The 20947-nt window shown below is 51.6% G+C and overlaps 1 protein-coding gene across 1 annotated transcript in view; it reads right to left on the reverse strand.

Moving 5' to 3' along the window:
* The window catches only part of LOC137543659 (general transcription factor 3C polypeptide 2-like), a 150838-nt gene that overhangs the window by 62489 nt on the left and 67402 nt on the right, over positions 1-20947 (reverse strand). The window contains exon 6 of the mRNA XM_068264785.1: positions 11489-11514. Within this exon, the coding sequence (XP_068120886.1) occupies positions 11489-11514 (26 nt within the window). The remainder of the gene's footprint in view (positions 1-11488; positions 11515-20947) is intronic.

The raw sequence follows: 20947 nt of genomic DNA on the forward strand, positions 1-20947 counted from the left end.
ACCCATCAAACATGAAGAAAAGATGGAAATAATAGACAATGGTGATTGGAAGTTCCTCTTCCTCTGTGTGATAAGGTGTGGTGTGACTCCAGGTGCCAGAGGGGTGCCTCCAGGTATCAATAGGAGAGAGACCAGGAGCCCAATGGTGCATTGTTCTTTAACCTCCTGAGGACCACAGGCTTACACTCGCCTAGTGACCAGGCCAATATTTACAATTCAGCACTGCGCAGCTCTGACGGTTTATTGCGTGGCCATACAATTTACCACCCAAATCAATCTTGCCCCTTTTACTTCTGATTGCTGCTGCGATCTCTCGCTCTCTCTTTTTTTTTTCTTATACATTTTATCCTTTTTTTTATATATATTTTCCTCCCTCTCCCCCCCCCCCCCCCCGAGATCCACCAGCAGAAACACCTCGCATAGGCATCAGCTTATGAGAGGGATTAGATTGTGAGCCACTCCAGAGGGCAGCTGAGTGACAGAGCCGTGCCCTGTATAGCGATGTGCTAAATCGCAGCGCTGTACAAATAAAAATAGCCGATAGTTACGATCATTTTTTTTTTCTAACAGCCTGTCAGCTCCGATCGCGGCTGGCAGGCTGATCCCGGCATCACGAGGTGAGGCACTCGCGGGTCCAGGAGGAACAAGGAAGCCACTCTGCAGCCGGCATCCTGCGTTAGGCAGTCCAAGAGTGGTTACAAAAGTTGGTATTGTAAAAGATATAGATATTATACTCACAAGGTTGGGTTGCAAAGACCGGCAACCGCTGTCAGAGCCTACGGGAAAAACAAGCGTTCCTGCTCAGTACTCCAGGTCTGCTCGCTCCCATTCTTTGGAGTTATTGGAAACTCTGAGATTTGCAATAAGGGACCCCTACGGGTATGTCTGATCTAAAATACACCGCTGGAGGTGCCCTATACTATCAGGTGTGTAGGTGTGTGTGTGTGTGTGTGTGTCTCCTTAAAAGGACAAACCACTAGGGTAGGTATAAGTTTTTTATTCATCCATGCACTAGTGCCTTAGCTGCAGTATCCGTGGTCCCCTCTCAGCCGTCCGCGGTTCCTGCAGCTAAGGCACTTTTTGTATTGACCTGAAGAAGTGGGCCAGCACCCGTGAAATGCGTAGGACTTTTAGTGCCTGAATGAATAAAAAAATACCGCAAACCTGCCTTAGTAGGTTGCCCTTTAAGGAGGCAAGATCCTTTTTACACTCTATATATATATATATATATATATACATATATATATATATATATATTAGAATAGCAGGTGTTTCCAGCAGTGTATTTTAGCTGTGTGACAATGGCGATGACTTGACCCTGGCAAAGTTCTAAAGCAGTTATAACCCCCGGGGTTTTGGAGACTTCCAGGCTGTAAAGCTGGATCTTAACGATTTCTGTCATAGCCAAGGATTTACGTCTACTTAACCCTGCAGGGGGTGCTGTGCTTCCATGGTAGGGGGTGCTGAGTGGCAGGGAGTGCTGGGCTTCCATGGCAGGGAGTGCTGGGCTTCCATGGCAGGGAGTACTGGGCTTCCGTGGTAGGGGGTGATGGATGGCAGAGGGTGCTGTTCTTCCGTGGCAGGGGGTGCTGGTTGGCAGGGAGTGCTGGGCTTCTGTGGTAGGGGGTGATGGGTGGCAGAGGGTGCTGTGCTTCCGTAACAGGGGGTGCTGGGTGGCAGGGAGTGCTGGGCTTCCATGGCAGGGAATACTGGGCTTCCGTGGTAGGGGGTGATGGGTGGCAGAGGGTGCTGTGCTTCCGTAACAGAGGGTGCTGGGTGGCAGGGAGTGGTGGGCTTCCATGGCAGGGAGTACTGGGCTTCCGTGGTAGGGGGTGATGGGTGGCAGAGGAAGCTGTGCTTCCGTAACAGGGGGTGCTGGGTGGCAGGGAGTGCTGGGCTTCCATGGCAGGGAGTACTGGGCTTCCGTGGTAGGGGGTGATGGGTGGCAGAGGGTGCTGGGCTTCCGTAGCAGGGGGTGCTGGTTTGGCGGGGAGTGCTGGGCTTCCGTGGTAGGGGGTGATGGGTGGCAGAGGGTGCTGTGCTTCCGTAACGGGGGTGCTGGGTGGCAGGGAGTGCTGGGCTTCCATGGCAGGGAGTGCTGGGCTTCTGTGGTAGGGGGTGATGGGTGGCAGAGGGTGCTGTGCTTCCGTAACAGGGGGTGCTGGGTGGCAGGGAGTGGTGGGCTTCCATGGCAGGGAGTACTGGGCTTCCGTGGTAGGGGGTGATGGGTGGCAAAGGGTGCTGTGCTTCCATGGCAGGGGGTGCTGGGTGGCAGGGAGTGCTGGGCTTCCATGGCAGGGAGTACTGGGCTTCCATGGCAGGGAGTACTGGGCTTCCGTGGTAGGGGGTGATGGGTGGCAGAGGGTGCTGGGCTTCCGTGGCAGGGGGTGCTGGTTTGGCGGGGAGTGCTGGGCTTCCGTGGTAGGGGGTGATGGGTGGCAGAGGGTGCTGTGCTTCCGTAACGGGGGTGCTGGGTGGCAGGGAGTGCTGGGCTTCCATGGCAGGGAGTACTGGGCTTCTGTGGTAGGGGGTGATGGGTGGCAGAGGGTGCTGTGCTTCCGTAACAGGGGGTGCTGGGTGGCAGGGAGTGGTGGGCTTCCATGGCAGGGAGTACTGGGCTTCCGTGGTAGAGGGTGATGGGTGGCAGAGGGTGCTGTGCCTCCGTGGCAGGGGGTGCTGGGTGGCAGGGAGTGCTGGGCTTCCATGGCAGGGAGTACTGGGCTTCCGTGGTAGGGGGTGATGGGTGGCAAAGGGTGCTGTGCTTCCATGGCAGGGGGTGCTGGGTGGCAGGGAGTGCTGGGCTTCCATGGCAGGGAGTACTGGGCTTCTGTGGTAGGGGGTGATGGGTGGCAGAGGGTGCTGTGCTTCCGTGGCAGGGGGTGCTGGGTGGCAGAGGGTGCTGTGCTTCCGTGGCAGGGAGTGCTGGGTGGCAGAGAGTACTGTGCTTCCATGGTAGGGGGTGATGGGTGGCAGAGGGTGCTGGTTGGCAGGGAGTGCTGGGCTTCCGTGGTAGGGGGTGATGGGTGGCAGAGGGTGCTGTGCTTCCGTAACAGGGGGTGCTGGGTGGCAGAGGGTGCTGTGCTTCCGTAACAGGGGGTGCTGGGTGGCAGAGGGTGCTGTGCTTCCGTGGCAGGGGGTGCTGGGTGGCAGGGAGTACTGGGCTTCCGTGGCAGGGGGTACTGGGCTTCCGTGGCAGGGGGTACTGGGCTTCCGTGGTAGGGGGTAATGGGTGGCAGGGAGTGCTGGGCTTCCATCGCAGAGGGTACTGGGCTTCCGTTGCAGAGAGTACTGTGCTTCCATGGCAGGGGGTACTGGGCTTCCGTGGTAGGGGGTAATGGGTGGCAGGGAGTGCTGGGCTTCCATCGCAGAGAGTACTGTGCTTCCGTGGCAGGGGGTACTGTGCTTCCGTGGCAGGGGGTTGTGGTGCTTCCAGGAAGCTCCTGATAAGACTAATCTAATGAGCTCTGCTATTTTACCTGGCATAGCAGAGAAAGAGTCCTTGTCATCTCTGGCTGCTTATGACGCTGTGACCCGGACACTGAAATAGTTCTGTATGAGGTTATGGAGTCAGTGAGAACGCTCGCTCTGCCGTCCCACCCTAGGAACTGGGTGAAGGGTGAAGAAAACCGACTCCTGGGCACCACAGGATTTTTAGTAGAGATCCGCACCACCTCAAAGCGTTAATCTTACTTACGTAAAAAATGCTCTTTTTAAATTGGTGATTAGTCGTGTCTGGCACAGGATCAGTGAGTAGTGAGAGGTTGGTGAAATCCATACTATTGGTGATTAGTCATGTCTGGCACAGGATCAGTGAGTAGTGAGAGGTTGGTGAAATCCATACTATTGGTGATTAGTCATGTCTGGCACAGGATTGGTGAGTAGTGAGAAGTTGGTGAAATCCATACTATTGGTGATTAGCCGTGTCTGGCACAGGATCAGTGAGTAGTGAGAGGTTGGTGAAATCCATACTATTGGTGATTAGTCATGTCTGGCACAGGATTGGTGAGTAGTGAGAAGTTGGTGAAATCCATACTATTGGTGATTAGTAGTGTCTGGCACAGGATCGGTGAGTAGTGAGAGGTTGGTGAAATCCATACTATTGGTGATTAGTCATGTCTGGCACAGGATCAGTGAGTAGTGAGAGGTTGGTGAAATCCATACTATTGGTGATTAGTCGTGTCTGGCACAGGATCAGTGAGTAGCGAGAGGTTGGTGAAATCCATACTATTGGTGATTAGTCATGTCTGGCACAGGATCGGTGAGTAGTGAGAGGTTGGGGAAATCCATACTATTGGTGATTAGCCGTGTCTGGCACAGGATCGGTAAGTAGTGAGAGGTTGGTGAAATCCATACTATTGGTGATTAGTCGTGTCTGGCACAGGATCAGTGAGTAGTGAGAGGTTGGTGAAATCCATACTATTGGTGATTAGTTATGTCTGGCACAGGATCGGTGAGTAGTGAGAGGTTGGTGAAATCCATACTATTGGTGATTAGTCGTGTCTGGCACAGGATCGGTGAGTAGTGAGAGGTTGGTGAAATCCATACTATTGGTGATTAGTCGTGTCTGGCACAGGGTCGGTGAGTAGTGAGAGGTTGGTGAAATCCATACTATTGGTGATTAGTCATGTCTGGCACAGGATCAGTGAGTAGTGAGAGGTTGGGGAAATCCATACTATTGGTGATTAGTCATGTCTGGCACAGGATCAGTGAGTAGTGAGAGGTTGGGGAAATCCATATTATTGGTGAATAGTCATGTCTGGCACAGGATCAGTGAGTAGTGAGAGGTTGGTGAAATCCATACTATTGGTGATTAGTCATGTCTGGCACAGGATCGGTGAGTAGTGAGAGGTTGGTGAAATCCATACTATTGGTGATTAGTCATGTCTGGCACAGGATCAGTGAGTAGTGAGAGGTTGGTGAAATCCATACTATTGGTGATTAGTCATGTCTGGCACCGGATTGGTGAGTAGTGAGAGGTTGGGGAAATCCATACTATTGGTGATTAGTCATGTCTGGCACAGGATCGGTGAGTAGTGAGAGGTTGGGGAAATCCATACTATTAGTGATTAGTCGTGTCTGGCACAGGATCGGTGAGTAGTGAGAGGTTGGTGAAATCCATACTATTGGTGATTAGTCGTGTCTGGCACAGGATCAGTGAGTAGTGAGAGGTTGGTAAAAGCCATACTATTGGTGATTAGTTGTGTCTGGCACAGGATCAGTGAGTAGTGAGAGGTTGGTAAAATCCATACTATTGGTGATTAGTCATGTCTGGCACAGGATTGGTGAGTAGTGAGAGGTTGGGAAATCCATACTATTGGTGATTAGTCATGTCTGGCACAGGATCGGTGAGTAGTGAGAGGTTGGGGAAATCCATACTATTGGTGATTAGTCATGTCTGGCACAGGATCAGTGAGTAGTGAGAGGTTGGTGAAATCCATACTATTGGTGATTAGTCGTGTCTGGCACAGGATCGGTGAGTAGTGAGAGGTTGGGGAAATCCATACTATTGGTGATTAGTTATGTCTGGCACAGGATCAGTGAGTAGTGAGAGGTTGTTGAAATCCATACTATTGGTGATTAGTTATGTCTGGCACAGGATCGGTGAGTAGTGAGAGGTTGGTGAAATCCATACTATTGGTGATTAGTCGTGTCTGGCACAGGATCGGTAAGTAGTGAGAGGTTGGTGAAATCCATACTATTGGTGATTAGTCGTGTCTGGCACAGGATCGGTGAGTAGTGAGAGGTTGGTGAAATCCATACTATTGGTGATTAGTCATGTCTGGCACAGGATCAGTGAGTAGTGAGAGGTTGGGGAAATCCATACTATTGGTGATTAGTCATGTCTGGCACAGGATTGGTGAGTAGTGAGAGGTTGGGGAAATCCATATTATTGGTGATTAGTCATGTCTGGCACAGGATCAGTGAGTAGTGAGAGGTTGGTGAAATCCATACTATTGGTGATTAGTCATGTCTGGCACAGGATCGGTGAGTAGTGAGAGGTTGGTGAAATCCATACTATTGGTGATTAGTCATGTCTGGCACAGGATCAGTGAGTAGTGAGAGGTTGGTGAAATCCATACTATTGGTGATTAGTCATGTCTGGCACCGGATTGGTGAGTAGTGAGAGGTTGGGGAAATCCATACTATTGGTGATTAGTCATGTCTGGCACAGGATTGGTGAGTAGTGAGAGGTTGGTGAAATCCATACTATTGGTGATTAGTTGTGTCTGGCACAGAATCAGTGATTAGTGAGAGGTTGGTAAAATCCATACTATTGGTGATTAGTCGTGTCTGGCACAGGATCAGTGAGTAGTGAGAGGTTGGTAAAATCCATACTATTGGTGATTAGTTGTGTCTGGCACAGGATCAGTGAGTAGTGAGAGGTTGGTAAAATCCATACTATTGGTGATTAGTCATGTCTGGCACAGGATTGGTGAGTAGTGAGAGGTTGGGAAATCCATACTATTGGTGATTAGTTATGTCTGGCACAGGATCGGTGAGTAGTGAGAGGTTGGGGAAATCCATACTATTGGTGATTAGTCGTGTCTGGCACAGGATCGGTGAGTAGTGAGAGGTTGGGGAAATCCATACTATTGGTGATTAGTTATGTCTGGCACAGGATTGGTGAGTAGTGAGAGGTTGGTGAAATCCATACTATTGGTGATTAGTTATGTCTGGCACAGGATTGGTGAGTAGTGAGAGGTTGGGGAAATCCATACTATTGGTGATTAGTTATGTCTGGCACAGGATCGGTGAGTAGTGAGAGGTTGGGGAAATCCATACTATTGGTGATTAGCCATGTCTGGCACAGGATCTGTGAGTAGTGAGAGGTTGGGGAAATCCATACTATTGGTGATTAGTTATGTCTGGCACAGGATCGGTGAGTATTGAGAGGTTGGGGAAATCCATACTATTGGTGATTAGCCATGTCTGGCACAGGATTGGTGAGTGTAGTGAGAGTTTGGTGAAATCCATAGTATAGCAGATTAGTCGTGTCTGGCACAGGATCGGGCGTGTAGTGAGAGGTTGGTGAAATCCATATGTATAGTAGATTAGTCATGTCTGGCACAGGATCAGTGAGTAGTGAGAGGTTGGGGAAATCCATACTATTGGTGATTAGTCATGTCTGGCACAGGATTGGTGAGTAGTGAGAGGTTGGGGAAATCCATATTATTGGTGATTAGTCGTGTCTGGCACAGGATCAGTGAGTAGTGAGAGGTTGGGGAAATCCATACTATTGATGATTAGTCATGTCTGGCACAGGATTGGTGAGTAGTGAGAGGTTGGTGAAATCCATACTATTGGTGATTAGTTGTGTCTGGCACAGGATCAGTGATTAGTGAGAGGTTGGTAAAATCCATACTATTGGTGATTAGTCGTGTCTGGCACAGGATCAGTGAGTAGTGAGAGGTTGGTAAAATCCATACTATTGGTGATTAGTTGTGTCTGGCACAGGATCAGTGAGTAGTGAGAGGTTGGTAAAATCCATACTATTGGTGATTAGTCATGTCTGGCACAGGATTGGTGAGTAGTGAGAGGTTGGGAAATCCATACTATTGGTGATTAGTTATGTCTGGCACAGGATCGGTGAGTAGTGAGAGGTTGGTGAAATCCATACTATTGGTGATTAGCCGTGTCTGGCACAGGATCAGTCAGTAGTGAGAGGTTGGTGAAATCCATACTATTGGTGATTAGTCATGTCTGGCACAGGATCGGTGAGTAGTGAGAGGTTGGGGAAATCCATACTATTGGTGATTAGTCGTGTCTGGCACAGGATCGGTGAGTAGTGAGAGGTTGGGGAAATCCATACTATTGGTGATTAGTTATGTCTGGCACAGGATTGGTGAGTAGTGAGAGGTTGGTGAAATCCATAGTATAGTAGATTAGTCATGTCTGGCACAGGATCGGGCGTGTAGTGAGAGTTTGGTGAAATCCATAGTATAGTAGATTAGTCATGTCTGGCACAGGATCGGTGAGTAGTGAGAGGTTGGTGAAACCTATACTATTGGTGATTAGTCGTGTCTGGCACAGGATCAGTGAGTAGTGAGAGGTTGGGGAAATCCATACTATTGGTGATTAGTCATGTCTGGCACAGGATTGGTGAGTAGTGAGAGGTTGGGGAAATCCATATTATTGGTGATTAGTCGTGTCTGGCACAGGATCAGTGAGTAGTGAGAGGTTGGTGAAATCCATACTATTGGTGATTAGTCATGTCTGGCACAGGATCGGTGAGTAGTGAGAGGTTGGTGAAATCCATACTATTGGTGATTAGTCATGTCTGGCACAGGATCAGTGAGAAGTGAGAGGTTGGTGAAATCCATACTATTGGTGATTAGTCATGTCTGGCACCGGATTGGTGAGTAGTGAGAGGTTGGTGAAATCCATACTATTGGTGATTAGTTGTGTCTGGCACAGGATCAGTGATTAGTGAGAGGTTGGTAAAATCCATACTATTGGTGATTAGTCGTGTCTGGCACAGGATCAGTGAGTAGTGAGAGGTTGGTAAAATCCATACTATTGGTGATTAGTTGTGTCTGGCACAGGATCAGTGAGTAGTGAGAGGTTGGTAAAATCCATACTATTGGTGATTAGTCATGTCTGGCACAGGATTGGTGAGTAGTGAGAGGTTGGGAAATCCATACTATTGGTGATTAGTTATGTCTGGCACAGGATCGGTGAGTAGTGAGAGGTTGGTGAAATCCATACTATTGGTGATTAGCCGTGTCTGGCACAGGATCAGTCAGTAGTGAGAGGTTGGTGAAATCCATACTATTGGTGATTAGTCATGTCTGGCACAGGATCGGTGAGTAGTGAGAGGTTGGGGAAATCCATACTATTGGTGATTAGTCGTGTCTGGCACAGGATCGGTGAGTAGTGAGAGGTTGGGGAAATCCATACTATTGGTGATTAGTTATGTCTGGCACAGGATTGGTGAGTAGTGAGAGGTTGGTGAAATCCATAGTATAGTAGATTAGTCATGTCTGGCACAGGATCGGGCGTGTAGTGAGAGGTTGGTGAAATCCATAGTATAGTAGATTAGTCATGTCTGGCACAGGATCGGTGAGTAGTGAGAGGTTGGTGAAACCTATACTATTGGTGATTAGTCGTGTCTGGCACAGGATCAGTGAGTAGTGAGAGGTTGGGGAAATCCATACTATTGGTGATTAGTCGTGTCTGGCACAGGATCAGTGAGTAGTGAGAGGTTGGTGAAATCCATACTATTGGTGATTAGTCATGTCTGGCACAGGATCGGTGAGTAGTGAGAGGTTGGTGAAATCCATACTATTGGTGATTAGTCATGTCTGGCACAGGATCAGTGAGTAGTGAGAGGTTGGTGAAATCCATACTATTGGTGATTAGTCATGTCTGGCACAGGATCAGTGAGTAGTGAGAGGTTGGTGAAATCCATACTATTGGTGATTAGTCATGTCTGGCACCGGATTGGTGAGTAGTGAGAGGTTGGGGAAATCCATACTATTGGTGATTAGTCATGTCTGGCACAGGATTGGTGAGTAGTGAGAGGTTGGTGAAATCCATACTATTGGTGATTAGTTGTGTCTGGCACAGGATCAGTGATTAGTGAGAGGTTGGTAAAATCCATACTATTGGTGATTAGTCGTGTCTGGCACAGGATCAGTGAGTAGTGAGAGGTTGGTAAAATCCATACTATTGGTGATTAGTTGTGTCTGGCACAGGATCAGTGAGTAGTGAGAGGTTGGTAAAATCCATACTATTGGTGATTAGTCATGTCTGGCACAGGATTGGTGAGTAGTGAGAGGTTGGGAAATCCATACTATTGGTGATTAGTTATGTCTGGCACAGGATCGGTGAGTAGTGAGAGGTTGGTGAAATCCATACTATTGGTGATTAGCCGTGTCTGGCACAGGATCAGTCAGTAGTGAGAGGTTGGTGAAATCCATACTATTGGTGATTAGTCATGTCTGGCACAGGATCGGTGAGTAGTGAGAGGTTGGGGAAATCCATACTATTGGTGATTAGTTATGTCTGGCACAGGATCAGTGAGTAGTGAGAGGTTGGTGAAATCCATACTATTGGTGATTAGTCGTGTCTGGCACAGGATCGGTGAGTAGTGAGAGGTTGGGGAAATCCATACTATTGGTGATTAGTTATGTCTGGCACAGGATTGGTGAGTAGTGAGAGGTTGGTGAAATCCATACTATTGGTGATTAGTTATGTCTGGCACGGGATTGGTGAGTAGTGAGAGGTTGGGGAAATCCATACTATTGGTGATTAGTTATGTCTGGCACAGGATCGGTGAGTAGTGAGAGGTTGGGGAAATCCATACTATTGGTGATTAGCCATGTATGGCACAGGATTGGTGAGTGTAGTGAGAGTTTGGTGAAATCCATAGTATAGTAGATTAGTCATGTCTGGCACAGGATCGGGCGTGTAGTGAGAGGTTGGTGAAATCCATAGTATAGTAGATTAGTCATGTCTGGCACAGGATCGGTGAGTAGTGAGAGGTTGGTAAAATCCATACTATTGGTGATTAGTCGTGTCTGGCACAGGATCAGTGAGTAGTGAGAGGTTGGTGAAATCCATACTATTGGTGATTAGTTATGTCTGGCACAGGATCGGTGAGTAGTGAAAGGTTGGTGAAATCCATACTATTGGTGATTAGTCGTGTCTGGCACAGGATCGGTGAGTAGTGAGAGGTTGGTGAAATCCATACTATTGGTGATTAGTCGTGTCTGGCACAGGATCGGTGAGTAGTGACAGGTTGGTGAAATCCATAGTATAGTAGATTAGTCATGTCTGGCACAGGATCGGTGTGTAGTGAGAGGTTGGTGAAATCCATAGTATAGTAGATTAGTCGTGTCTGGCACAGGATCGGTAACAGTCAGAGAACATGCTCTGTAGAGACACATTAAATTACTATTATATTTGGCTAAACTCAGCTTCATGCAGTCCCACAGACTCTGGTACAATCTACACCACCATCCATCTTCATAAAGATGATGCGGTCTTCACACCTCAGTGACTTTAATTAAAAAGGAGGAGGTGACAGCTCAGCGAGCATCGACCCTGCAGGGGATTTATTGAGAGAAACAGCTAGAAGCACACGGCTAGTTCCCGGAATAAGTGGAGTAGATATCTCTATAATGTGTACATTCTCTGACCTCACAGATGAGGCCACTATTCTCAGTTACATTGTATAGACCACACTGTCTGCTCTGAGAAGCATCACTGCTCATGGACTCCTGGCTTCCAGATAGCTGGGATAATGTGGGAATCACCAGCCTCTCCACAATGACTACCATACACCATTAGAGATTTGTAAGAGATGTAACCCGCACTGAAGGCATCGGATGGCCAGCATCACACGGTGTTCCACCCAAAACCAGCCTGAGATCAGGAGAGTCACAGAGGAGAGACCTTGGAGCAGAACCTGAACATCAGTCTAGTGGGACCTGATCATCTCAGACCTGCTCCCATAATTCATATATGGACAGAAAGAGGATCTTACCTTGCAGATGGTCAGCTTCCAGGGATCTGCAGAAAAAGAGAGGACATCTGGTTACAACACGTCCACCATAGACCATCACACTGCTGTCCAAAATCAGTCTCCCTTCCCAAACCCCCCCGACAATTCCCTTCACTGTCACCAGAAGACCAGAGAGGAGAACCATCCACGGCACATGCAATTCTCATAAATAAACTGACAGAGAAACAAGACAACTAGAGACCCATTATGTGAACCCAACACCAGCACACATGGCCTTCCATAGCCAACTGTGTCTTGTGTAATATACAATACAGACCATATATTAACCACTTCCGGATTCTCGGAGCGTATATACACGCCCCTGAATCCTGAAGTGTATTCCATGGCGGCCGTTCCATGTCAGTTCCCGGAGGGTGTCTCCGTGAACACCCTGCGAGCCGCCGATCGGCGGCTCGCAGGGTAAATGTAAACACACGGGGAAGATCTTCCCCGGTGTTTACATGTATACGGCGCTGCTGCGCAGCAGCGCCGTAGAGGAGATTGGCGATCCCCGGCCTCTGATTGGCCGGGGATCACCGGCATCTGATAGGCTAAAGCCTATCCCATCAGGGAACTCCGTCCTGCGCCGCTCACAGGGGGAGGGAGAGGGAGGGAAGGGGAAGGAGGCCAGGAAGCGCTGCGGAGGGGGGCTTTGAAGAGCCCCCCCCCCGCAAGCGCAAGCAGCGCGGCGGCGATCAGACCCCCCCCAGCAGGACATCCCCCTAGTGGGGAAAAAAGGGGGGGAAGTCTGATCGGCCTGGCTGCTAGCTGATCTGTGCTGTGGGCTGGAGAGCCTACGCAGCACAGATCAGCACAAAATAGCGTGGTAGGGAAGTGGTTAAAGACTATACACTATGGCAATATATAATATAGACTGTTAGTGGTGTGACTAGCGCTGTATAATATGTAATACACTGCTCAAAAAAATTAAGGGAACACAAAACCAAGACATCCTAGATCTGAAGTGGAAGAAAAACACTGCAGGCTGATCCAACTTTGTCCTTAAAACAAGTCAGAATGAGGTTCAGTAGTGTGCGTGGCCTCCACGTGCCTGTGTGACCTCCCTACAATGCCTGGGCATGCTCCTGATGAGGTGGCTGAGGGATCTCCTCCCAGACCTGGGCTAAAGCATCTATCAACTCCTGGATCAGTCTGTGGTGCAACGTGGCGTTGGTGGATGGAGCGAGACATGACGTCCCACATGTGCTCAGTTGGATTCAGATCTGGGAAAGGGACGGGGCCAGTCCATATCATCAATGCCTTCACCTTGCAGGAACTGCTGACACACTCCAGCCACATGAGGTCCAGCATTGTCTTGCATTAAGAGTAACCCCGGGCCAACCGCACCAGCATACGGTCACACAAGGAGTATGATGGCTGTCAGGCTACCTCTGGCAAAAGTAGTAAGGATTGGTTAGCACTCCAGCTTCTCAAATAAGCAAAAATTTATTCTTCAATCATGTGTCAACACAAGGTTAACAATTGTTTCGGGGCCAGCAAGGGTCCCCTTCATCAGAACAGTGCAGACAAAACGTTTTGTCTGCACTGTTCTGATGAAGGGGACCCTTGCTGGCCCCGAAACAATTGTTAACCTTGTGTTGACACATGATTGAAGAATAAATTTTTGCTTATTTGAGAAGCTGGAGTGCTAACCAATCCTTACTACTTTTGAACTGTTCACCGGATGCTGCTAACATCCATGGTTATGCACCCGCACTGCGGTAAGGTGTGCCTCTCCCCACTGTCTACCTCTGGCAAACACATGGAGGGCTGTGCGCTCCCCCCCAAAGAAATGCCACCCCAAACATTACTGACCCACTGCCAAACCGGTCATGCTGGAGGATGTTGTAGGCAGCAGAATGTTCTCCACGGCTTCTCCAGACTCTGTCACGTCTATCACATGTGCTCAGTGTGAATCTGCTATCATCTGTGTAGAGCACAGGGCACCAGTGGAGTATTTGCCATTCTTGGTGTTCTCTGGCAAATGCCAAAAATCCTGCACGGTGTTGGACTGTAAGCACAACCCCCACCTGTGGATGCCAGGCCCTCATACCACCCTCATGGAGTCTGTGTGTGACTGAGCAGACACATGCACATTTGTGGCCCGCTGGAGGTCGCTGTGCAGGGCTCTGGCAGTGCTCCTCCTGTTCCTCATTGCACAAAGGTGGAGGTAGCAGTCCTGCTGCTGGGTTGCTCTCCTACGGACTCCCCCACGTCTCCTGATGTATTGGCCTGTCTCCTGGTAGCGCCTCCATGTCTCCTGATGTACTGGCCTGTCTCCTGGTAGCGCCTCCATGTCTCCTGAGGTACTGACCTGTCTCCTGGTAGCGCCTCCATGTCTCCTGAGGTACTGACCTGTCTCCTGGTAGCGCCTCCATGTCTCCTGATGTACTGGTCTGTCTCCTGGTAGCGCCTCCATGTCTCGTGATGTACTGGCCTGTCTCCTGGTAGCGCATCCATGTCTCCTGATGTACTGACCTGTCTCCTGGTAGCGCCTCCACGTCTCCTGATGTACTGGCCTGTCTCCTGGTAGCGCCTCCTTGCTCTGGACACTACGCTGACAGACACAGCAAACCTTCTTGCCACAGCTCACATTGATGTGCAATCCTGGATGAGCTGCACTACCTGAGCCACTTGTGTGGGTTGTAGACTCCGTCTCATGCTACCACTAGAGTGACAGCACCGCCAGCATTCACAAGTGACCAAAATATCAGCCAGAAAGCTCAGAAACTGAGAAGTGGTCTGTGGTCACCACCTGCAGAGCCGCTCCTTTACTGGGGATGTATTGCTAATTGCCTATAATTTCCACCTCAATTGAAACGGATTGTCACTCAGAGACTACCTAAGTGGACAGTGGGATTAGCTTGGAGTTGCATTGTGTTGTGTAAGTGTTCCCTATTGGAGCAGTGTATATAATCTGTCTGATGCTCGTGGTATAGCCAGTGTATTGCTCTGCCCCTGGCTGGGACTCTTGCTGCCCCCGGCCACACGTGCAGAGCATGATGAGCAGTGTATATAATCTGTCTGATGCTCGTGGTATAGCCGGTGTATTGCTCTGCCCCTGGCTGGGACTCTTGCTGCCTCCGGCCACACGTGCAGAGCATGATGAGCAGTGTATATAATCTGTCTGATGCTCGTGGTATAGCCAGTGTATTGCTCCGCCCCTGGCTGGGACTCTTGCTGCCCCCGGCCACACATGCAGAGCATGATGAGCAGTGTATATAATCTGTCTGATGCTCGTGGTATAGCCGGTGTATTGCTCTGCCCCTGGCTGGGACTCTTGCTGCCTCCGGCCACACGTGCAGAGCATGATGAGCAGTGTATATAATCTGTCTGATGCTCGTGGTATAGCCGGTGTATTGCTCTGCCCCTGGCTGGGACTCTTGCTGCTCCCCGGCCACACGTGCAGAGCATGATGAGCAGTGTATATAATCTGTCTGATGCTCGTGGTATAGCCAGTGTATTGCTCTGCCCCTGGCTGGGACTCTTGCTGCCTCCGGCCACACGTGCAGAGCATGATGAGCAGTGTATATAATCTGTCTGATGCTCGTGGTATAGCCGGTGTATTGCTCTGCCCCTGGCTGGGACTCTTGCTGCCTCCGGCCACACGTGCAGAGCATGATGAGCAGTGTATATAATCTGTCTGATGCTCGTGGTATAGCCGGTGTATTGCTCTGCCTCTGGCTGGGACTCCTGCTGCCCCCGGCCACACGTAGAGAGCATGATGAGCAGTGTATATAATCTGTCTGATGCTCGTGGTATAGCCGGTGTATTGCTCTGCCCCTGGCTGGGACTCTTGCTGCCTCCGGCCACACGTGCAGAGCATGATGAGCAGTGTATATAATCTGTCTGATGCTCGTGGTATAGCCAGTGTATTGCTCTGCCTCTGGCTGGGACTCTTGCTGCCTCCGGCCACACGTGCAGAGCATGATGAGCAGTGTATATAATCTGTCTGATGCTCGTGGTATAGCCAGTGTATTGCTCTGCCCCTGGCTGGGACTCTTGCTGCCCCCGGCCACACGTGCAGAGCATGATGAGCAGTGTATATAATCTGTCTGATGCTCGTGGTATAGCCGGTGTATTGCTCTGCCCCTGGCTGGGACTCTTGCTGCCTCCGGCCACACGTGCAGAGCATGATGAGCAGTGTATATAATCTGTCTGATGCTCGTGGTATAGCCGCTGTATTGCTCCGCCCCTGGCTGGGACTCTTGCTGCCTCCGGCCACACGTGCAGAGCATGATGAGCAGTGTATATAATCTGTCTGATGCTCGTGGTATAGCCGGTGTATTGCTCTGCCCCTGGCTGGGACTCTTGCTGCCTCCGGCCACACGTGCAGAGCATGATGAGCAGTGTATATAATCTGTCTGATGCTCGTGGTATAGCCAGTGTATTGCTCTGCCCCTGGCTGGGACTCTTGCTGCCTCCGGCCACACGTGCAGAGCATGATGAGCAGTGTATATAATCTGTCTGATGCTCGTGGTATAGCCGGTGTATTGCTCTGCCCCTGGCTGGGACTCTTGCTGCCTCCGGCCACACGTGCAGAGCATGATGAGCAGTGTATATAATCAGTCTGATGCTCGTGGTATAGCCAGTGTATTGCTCTGCCCCTGGCTGGGACTCTTGCTGCCTCCGGCCACACGTGCAGAGCATGATGAGCAGTGTATATAATCTGTCTGATGCTCGTGGTATAGCCAGTGTATTGCTCTGCCCCTGGCTGGGACTCTTGCTGCCTCCGGCCACACGTGCAGAGCATGATGAGCAGTGTATATAATCTGTCTGATGCTCGTGGTATAGCCAGTGTATTGCTCTGCCCCTGGCTGGGACTCTTGCTGCCCTCGGCCACACTTGCAGAGCATGATGAGCAGTGTATATAATCTGTCTGATGCTCGTGGTATAGCCAGTGTATTGCTCTGCCCCTGGCTGGGACTCTTGCTGCCTCCGGCCACACGTGCAGAGCATGATGAGCAGTGTATATAATCTGTCTGATGCTCGTGGTATAGCCAGTGTATTGCTCTGCCCCTGGCTGGGACTCTTGCTGCCTCCGGCCACACGTGCAGAGCATGATGAGCAGTGTATATAATCTGTCTGATGCTCGTGGTATAGCCGGTGTATTGCTCCGCCCCTGGCTGGGACTCTTGCTGCCTCGGCCACACGTGCAGAGCATGATGAGCAGTGTATATAATCTGTCTGATGCTCGTGGTATAGCCGGTGTATTGCTCTGTCCCTGGCTGGGGCTCTTGCTGCCTCCGGCCACACGTGCAGAGCATGATGAGCAGTGTATATAATCTGTCTGATGCTCGTGGTATAGCCAGTGTATTGCTCTGCCCCTGGCTGGGACTCTTGCTGCTCCCCGGCCACACGTGCAGAGCATGATGAGCAGTGTATATAATCTGTCTGATGCTCGTGGTATAGCCAGTGTATTGCTCTGCCTCTGGCTGGGACTCTTGCTGCCTCCGGCCACACGTGCAGAGCATGATGAGCAGTGTATATAATCTGTCTGATGCTCGTGGTATAGCCAGTGTATTGCTCTGCCCCTGGCTGGGACTCTTGCTGCTCCCGGACACACGTGCAGAGCATGATGAGCAGTGTATATAATCTGTCTGATGCTCGTGGTATAGCCGGTGTATTGCTCTGCCCCTGGCTGGGACTCTTGCTGCCTCCGGTCACACGTGCAGAGCATGATGAGCAGTGTATATAATCTGTCTGATGCTCGTGGTATAGCCAGTGTATTGCTCTGCCCCTGGCTGGGACTCTTGCTGCTCCCCGGCCACACGTGCAGAGCATGATGAGCAGTGTATATAATCTGTCTGATGCTCGTGGTATAGCCGGTGTATTGCTCTGCCCCTGGCTGGGACTCTTGCTGCCTCCGGCCACACGTGCAGAGCATGGTGAGCAGTGTATATAATCTGTCTGATGCTCGTGGTATAGCCGGTGTATTGCTCTGCCCCTGGCTGGGACTCTTGCTGCTCCCGGCCACACGTGCAGAGCATGATGAGCAGTGTATATAATCTGTCTGATGCTCGTGGTATAGCCGGTGTATTGCTCTGCCCCTGGCTGGGACTCTTGCTGCCCCCGGCCACACGTGCAGAGCATGATGAGCAGTGTATATAATCTGTCTGATGCTCGTGGTATAGCCGGTGTATTGCTCCGCCCCTGGCTGGGACTCTTGCTGCCCTCGGCCACACATGCAGAGCATGATGAGCAGTGTATATAATCTGTCTGATGCTCGTGGTATAGCCAGTGTATTGCTCTGCCCCTGGCTGGGACTCTTGCTGCCCCCGGCCACACGTGCAGAGCATGATGAGCAGTGTATATAATCTGTCTGATGCTCGTGGTATAGCCGGTGTATTGCTCTGCCCCTGGCTGGGACTCTTGCTGCCTCCGGCCACACGTGCAGAGCATGATGAGCAGTGTATATAATCTGTCTGATGCTCGTGGTATGGCCGGTGTATTGCTCTGCTCCTGGCTGGGACTCTTGCTGCCTCCGGCCACACGTACAGAGCATGATGAGCAGTGTATATAATCTGTCTGATGCCCGTGGTATAGCCAGTGTATTGCTCTGCCCCTGGCTGGGACTCTTGCTGCCTCCGGCCACACGTGCTGAGCATGATGAGCAGTGTATATAATCTGTCTGATGCTCGTGGTATAGCCGGTGTATTGCTCTGCCCCTGGCTGGGACTCTTGCTGCTCCCGGCCACACGTGCAGAGCATGATGAGCAGTGTATATAATCTGTCTGATGCTCGTGGTATGGCCGGTGTATTGCTCCGCCCCTGGCTGGGACTCTTGCTGCCTCCGGCCACACGTGCAGAGCATGATGAGCAGTGTATATAATCTGTCTGATGCTCGTGGTATAGCCGGTGTATTGCTCTGCCCCTGGCTGGGACTCTTGCTGCCTCCGGCCACACGTGCAGAGCATGATGAGCAGTGTATATAATCTGTCTGATGCTCGTGGTATAGCCGGTGTATTGCTCTGCCCCTGGCTGGGACTCTTGCTGCTCCCCGGCCACACGTGCAGAGCATGATGAGCAGTGTATATAATCTGTCTGATGCTCGTGGTATAGCCAGTGTATTGCTCTGCCCCTGGCTGGGACTCTTGCTGCCCCCGGCCACACGTGCAGAGCATGATGAGCAGTGTATATAATCTGTCTGATGCTCGTGGTATAGCCGGTGTATTGCTCTGCCCCCCGCTGGGACTCTTGCTGCCCCCGGCCACACGTGCAGAGCATGATGAGCAGTGTATATAATCTGTCTGATGCTCGTGGTATAGCCGGTGTATTGCTCTGCCCCTGGCTGGGACTCTTGCTGCCCCCGGCCACACGTGCAGAGCATGATGAGCAGTGTATATAATCTGTCTGATGCTCGTGGTATAGCCGGTGTATTGCTCTGCCCCTGGCTGGGACTCTTGCTGCCTCCGGCCACACGTGCAGAGCATGATGAGCAGTGTATATAATCTGTCTGATGCTCGTGGTATAGCCAGTGTATTGCTCTGCCCCTGGCTGGGACTCTTGCTGCCCTCGGCCACACGTGCAGAGCATGATGAACAGTGTATATAATCTGTCTGATGCTCGTGGTATAGCCAGTGTATTGCTCTGCCCCTGGCTGGGACTCTTGCTGCCCCCGGCCACACGTGCAGAGCATGATGAGCAGTGTATATAATCTGTCTGATGCTCGTGGTATAGCCGGTGTATTGCTCTGCCCCTGGCTGGGACTCTTGCTGCCCCCGGCCACACGTGCAGAGCATGATGAGCAGTGTATATAATCTGTCTGATGCTCGTGGTATGGCCGGTGTATTGCTCCGCCCCTGGCTGGGACTCTTGCTGCCTCCGGCCACACGTGCAGAGCATGATGAGCAGTGTATATAATCTGTCTGATGCTCGTGGTATAGCCGGTGTATTGCTCTGCCCCTGGCTGGGACTCTTGCTGCTCCCGGCCACACGTGCAGAGCATGATGAGCAGTGTATATAATCTGTCTGATGCTCGTGGTATAGCCAGTGTATTGCTCCGCCCCTGGCTGGGACTCTTGCTGCTCCCCGGCCACACGTGCAGAGCATGATGAGCAGTGTATATAATCTGTCTGATGCTCGTGGTATAGCCGGTGTATTGCTCTGCCCCTGGCTGGGACTCTTGCTGCTCCCCGGCCACACGTGCAGAGCATGATGAGCAGTGTATATAATCTGTCTGATGCTCGTGGTATAGCCGGTGTATTGCTCTGCCCCTGGCTGGGACTCTTGCTGCCCCCGGCCACACGTAGAGAGCATGATGAGCAGGACAGAGAAGTGATGACACTAGGTGACATTAGGACACCCCCATCCTACCAATGTGCGCAGAGAGATAAGAATGTGCTGAGCGGTTATTGTCACCAATGATTAATGATGTTTTCAGAGACCTCTGATACAAAGCAGTATAATGGTCTACAGACACTCCCCCCCCCCCCCCCCCAAGAGTGAGAACATGAGGTGTCTGCATATTATTATGGCTATAATAGAAAATAGGACGACTCTAACAGAGTTGCTGGCAGAGGGATAGATGAGGGGGCTCAGCAGTACTAGCAGAGGGCAGGGCAGTGCAGGCAGAGAGCAGGGCAGTGCAGGCAAAGAGCAGGGCAGTGCAGGCAGAGGGCAGGGCAGTGCTAGCAGAGGGCAGGACAGTGCTGGCAGAGGGCAGGACAGTACTAGCAGAGGGCAGGGTAGTGATGGCAGAGGGCAGGGCAGTGCTGACAGAGGGCAGGGCAGTGCTGGCAGAGGGCAGGGCAGTGCTGGCAGAGGGCAGGGCAGTGCTGGCAGAGGGCAGGGCAGTGCTGGCAGAGGGCAGGGCAGTGCTGGCAGAGGGCAGGGCAGTGCAGGCAGAGGGCAGGGTAGTGCTGGCAGAGGGCTGGGCAGTACTAGCAGAGGGCAGGGCAGTGCAGGCAGAGGGCAGGGCAGTGCAGGCAGAGGGCAGGGCAGTGCAGGCAGAGGGCAGGGCAGTGCTGGCAGAGGGCAGAGCAATGCTGGCAGAGGGCAGGGCAGTGCTGGCAGAGGGCAGGGCAGTGCTGGCAGGGCAGTGCTGGCAGAGGGCAGGGCAGTGCTGGCAGAGGGCAGGGTAGTGCTGGCAGAGGGCAGGGCAGTGCAGGCAGAGGGCAGGGCAGTGCAGGCAGAGGGCAGGGCAGTGCAGGCAGAGGGCAGGGCAGTGCTGGCAGAGGGCAGGGCAGTGCTGGCAGAGGGCAGGGTAGTGCTGGCAGAGGGTAGTGCTGGCAGAGGGCAGGGCAGTGCTGGCAGAGGGAAGGGCAGTGCTGGCAGAGGGCAGGGCAGTGCAGGCAGAGGGCAGGGTAGTGCTGGCAGAGGGCTGGGCAGTACTAGCAGAGGGCTGGGCAGTACTAGCAGAGGGCAGGGCAGTGCAGGCAGAGGGCAGGGCAGTGCAGGCAGAGGGCAGGGCAGTGCAGGCAGAGGGCAGGGCAGTGCTGG

This window comes from Hyperolius riggenbachi, unplaced genomic scaffold (genome assembly GCF_040937935.1).
Source record: "Hyperolius riggenbachi isolate aHypRig1 unplaced genomic scaffold, aHypRig1.pri scaffold_143, whole genome shotgun sequence".
Lineage (NCBI taxonomy): Eukaryota > Metazoa > Chordata > Amphibia > Anura > Hyperoliidae > Hyperolius > Hyperolius riggenbachi.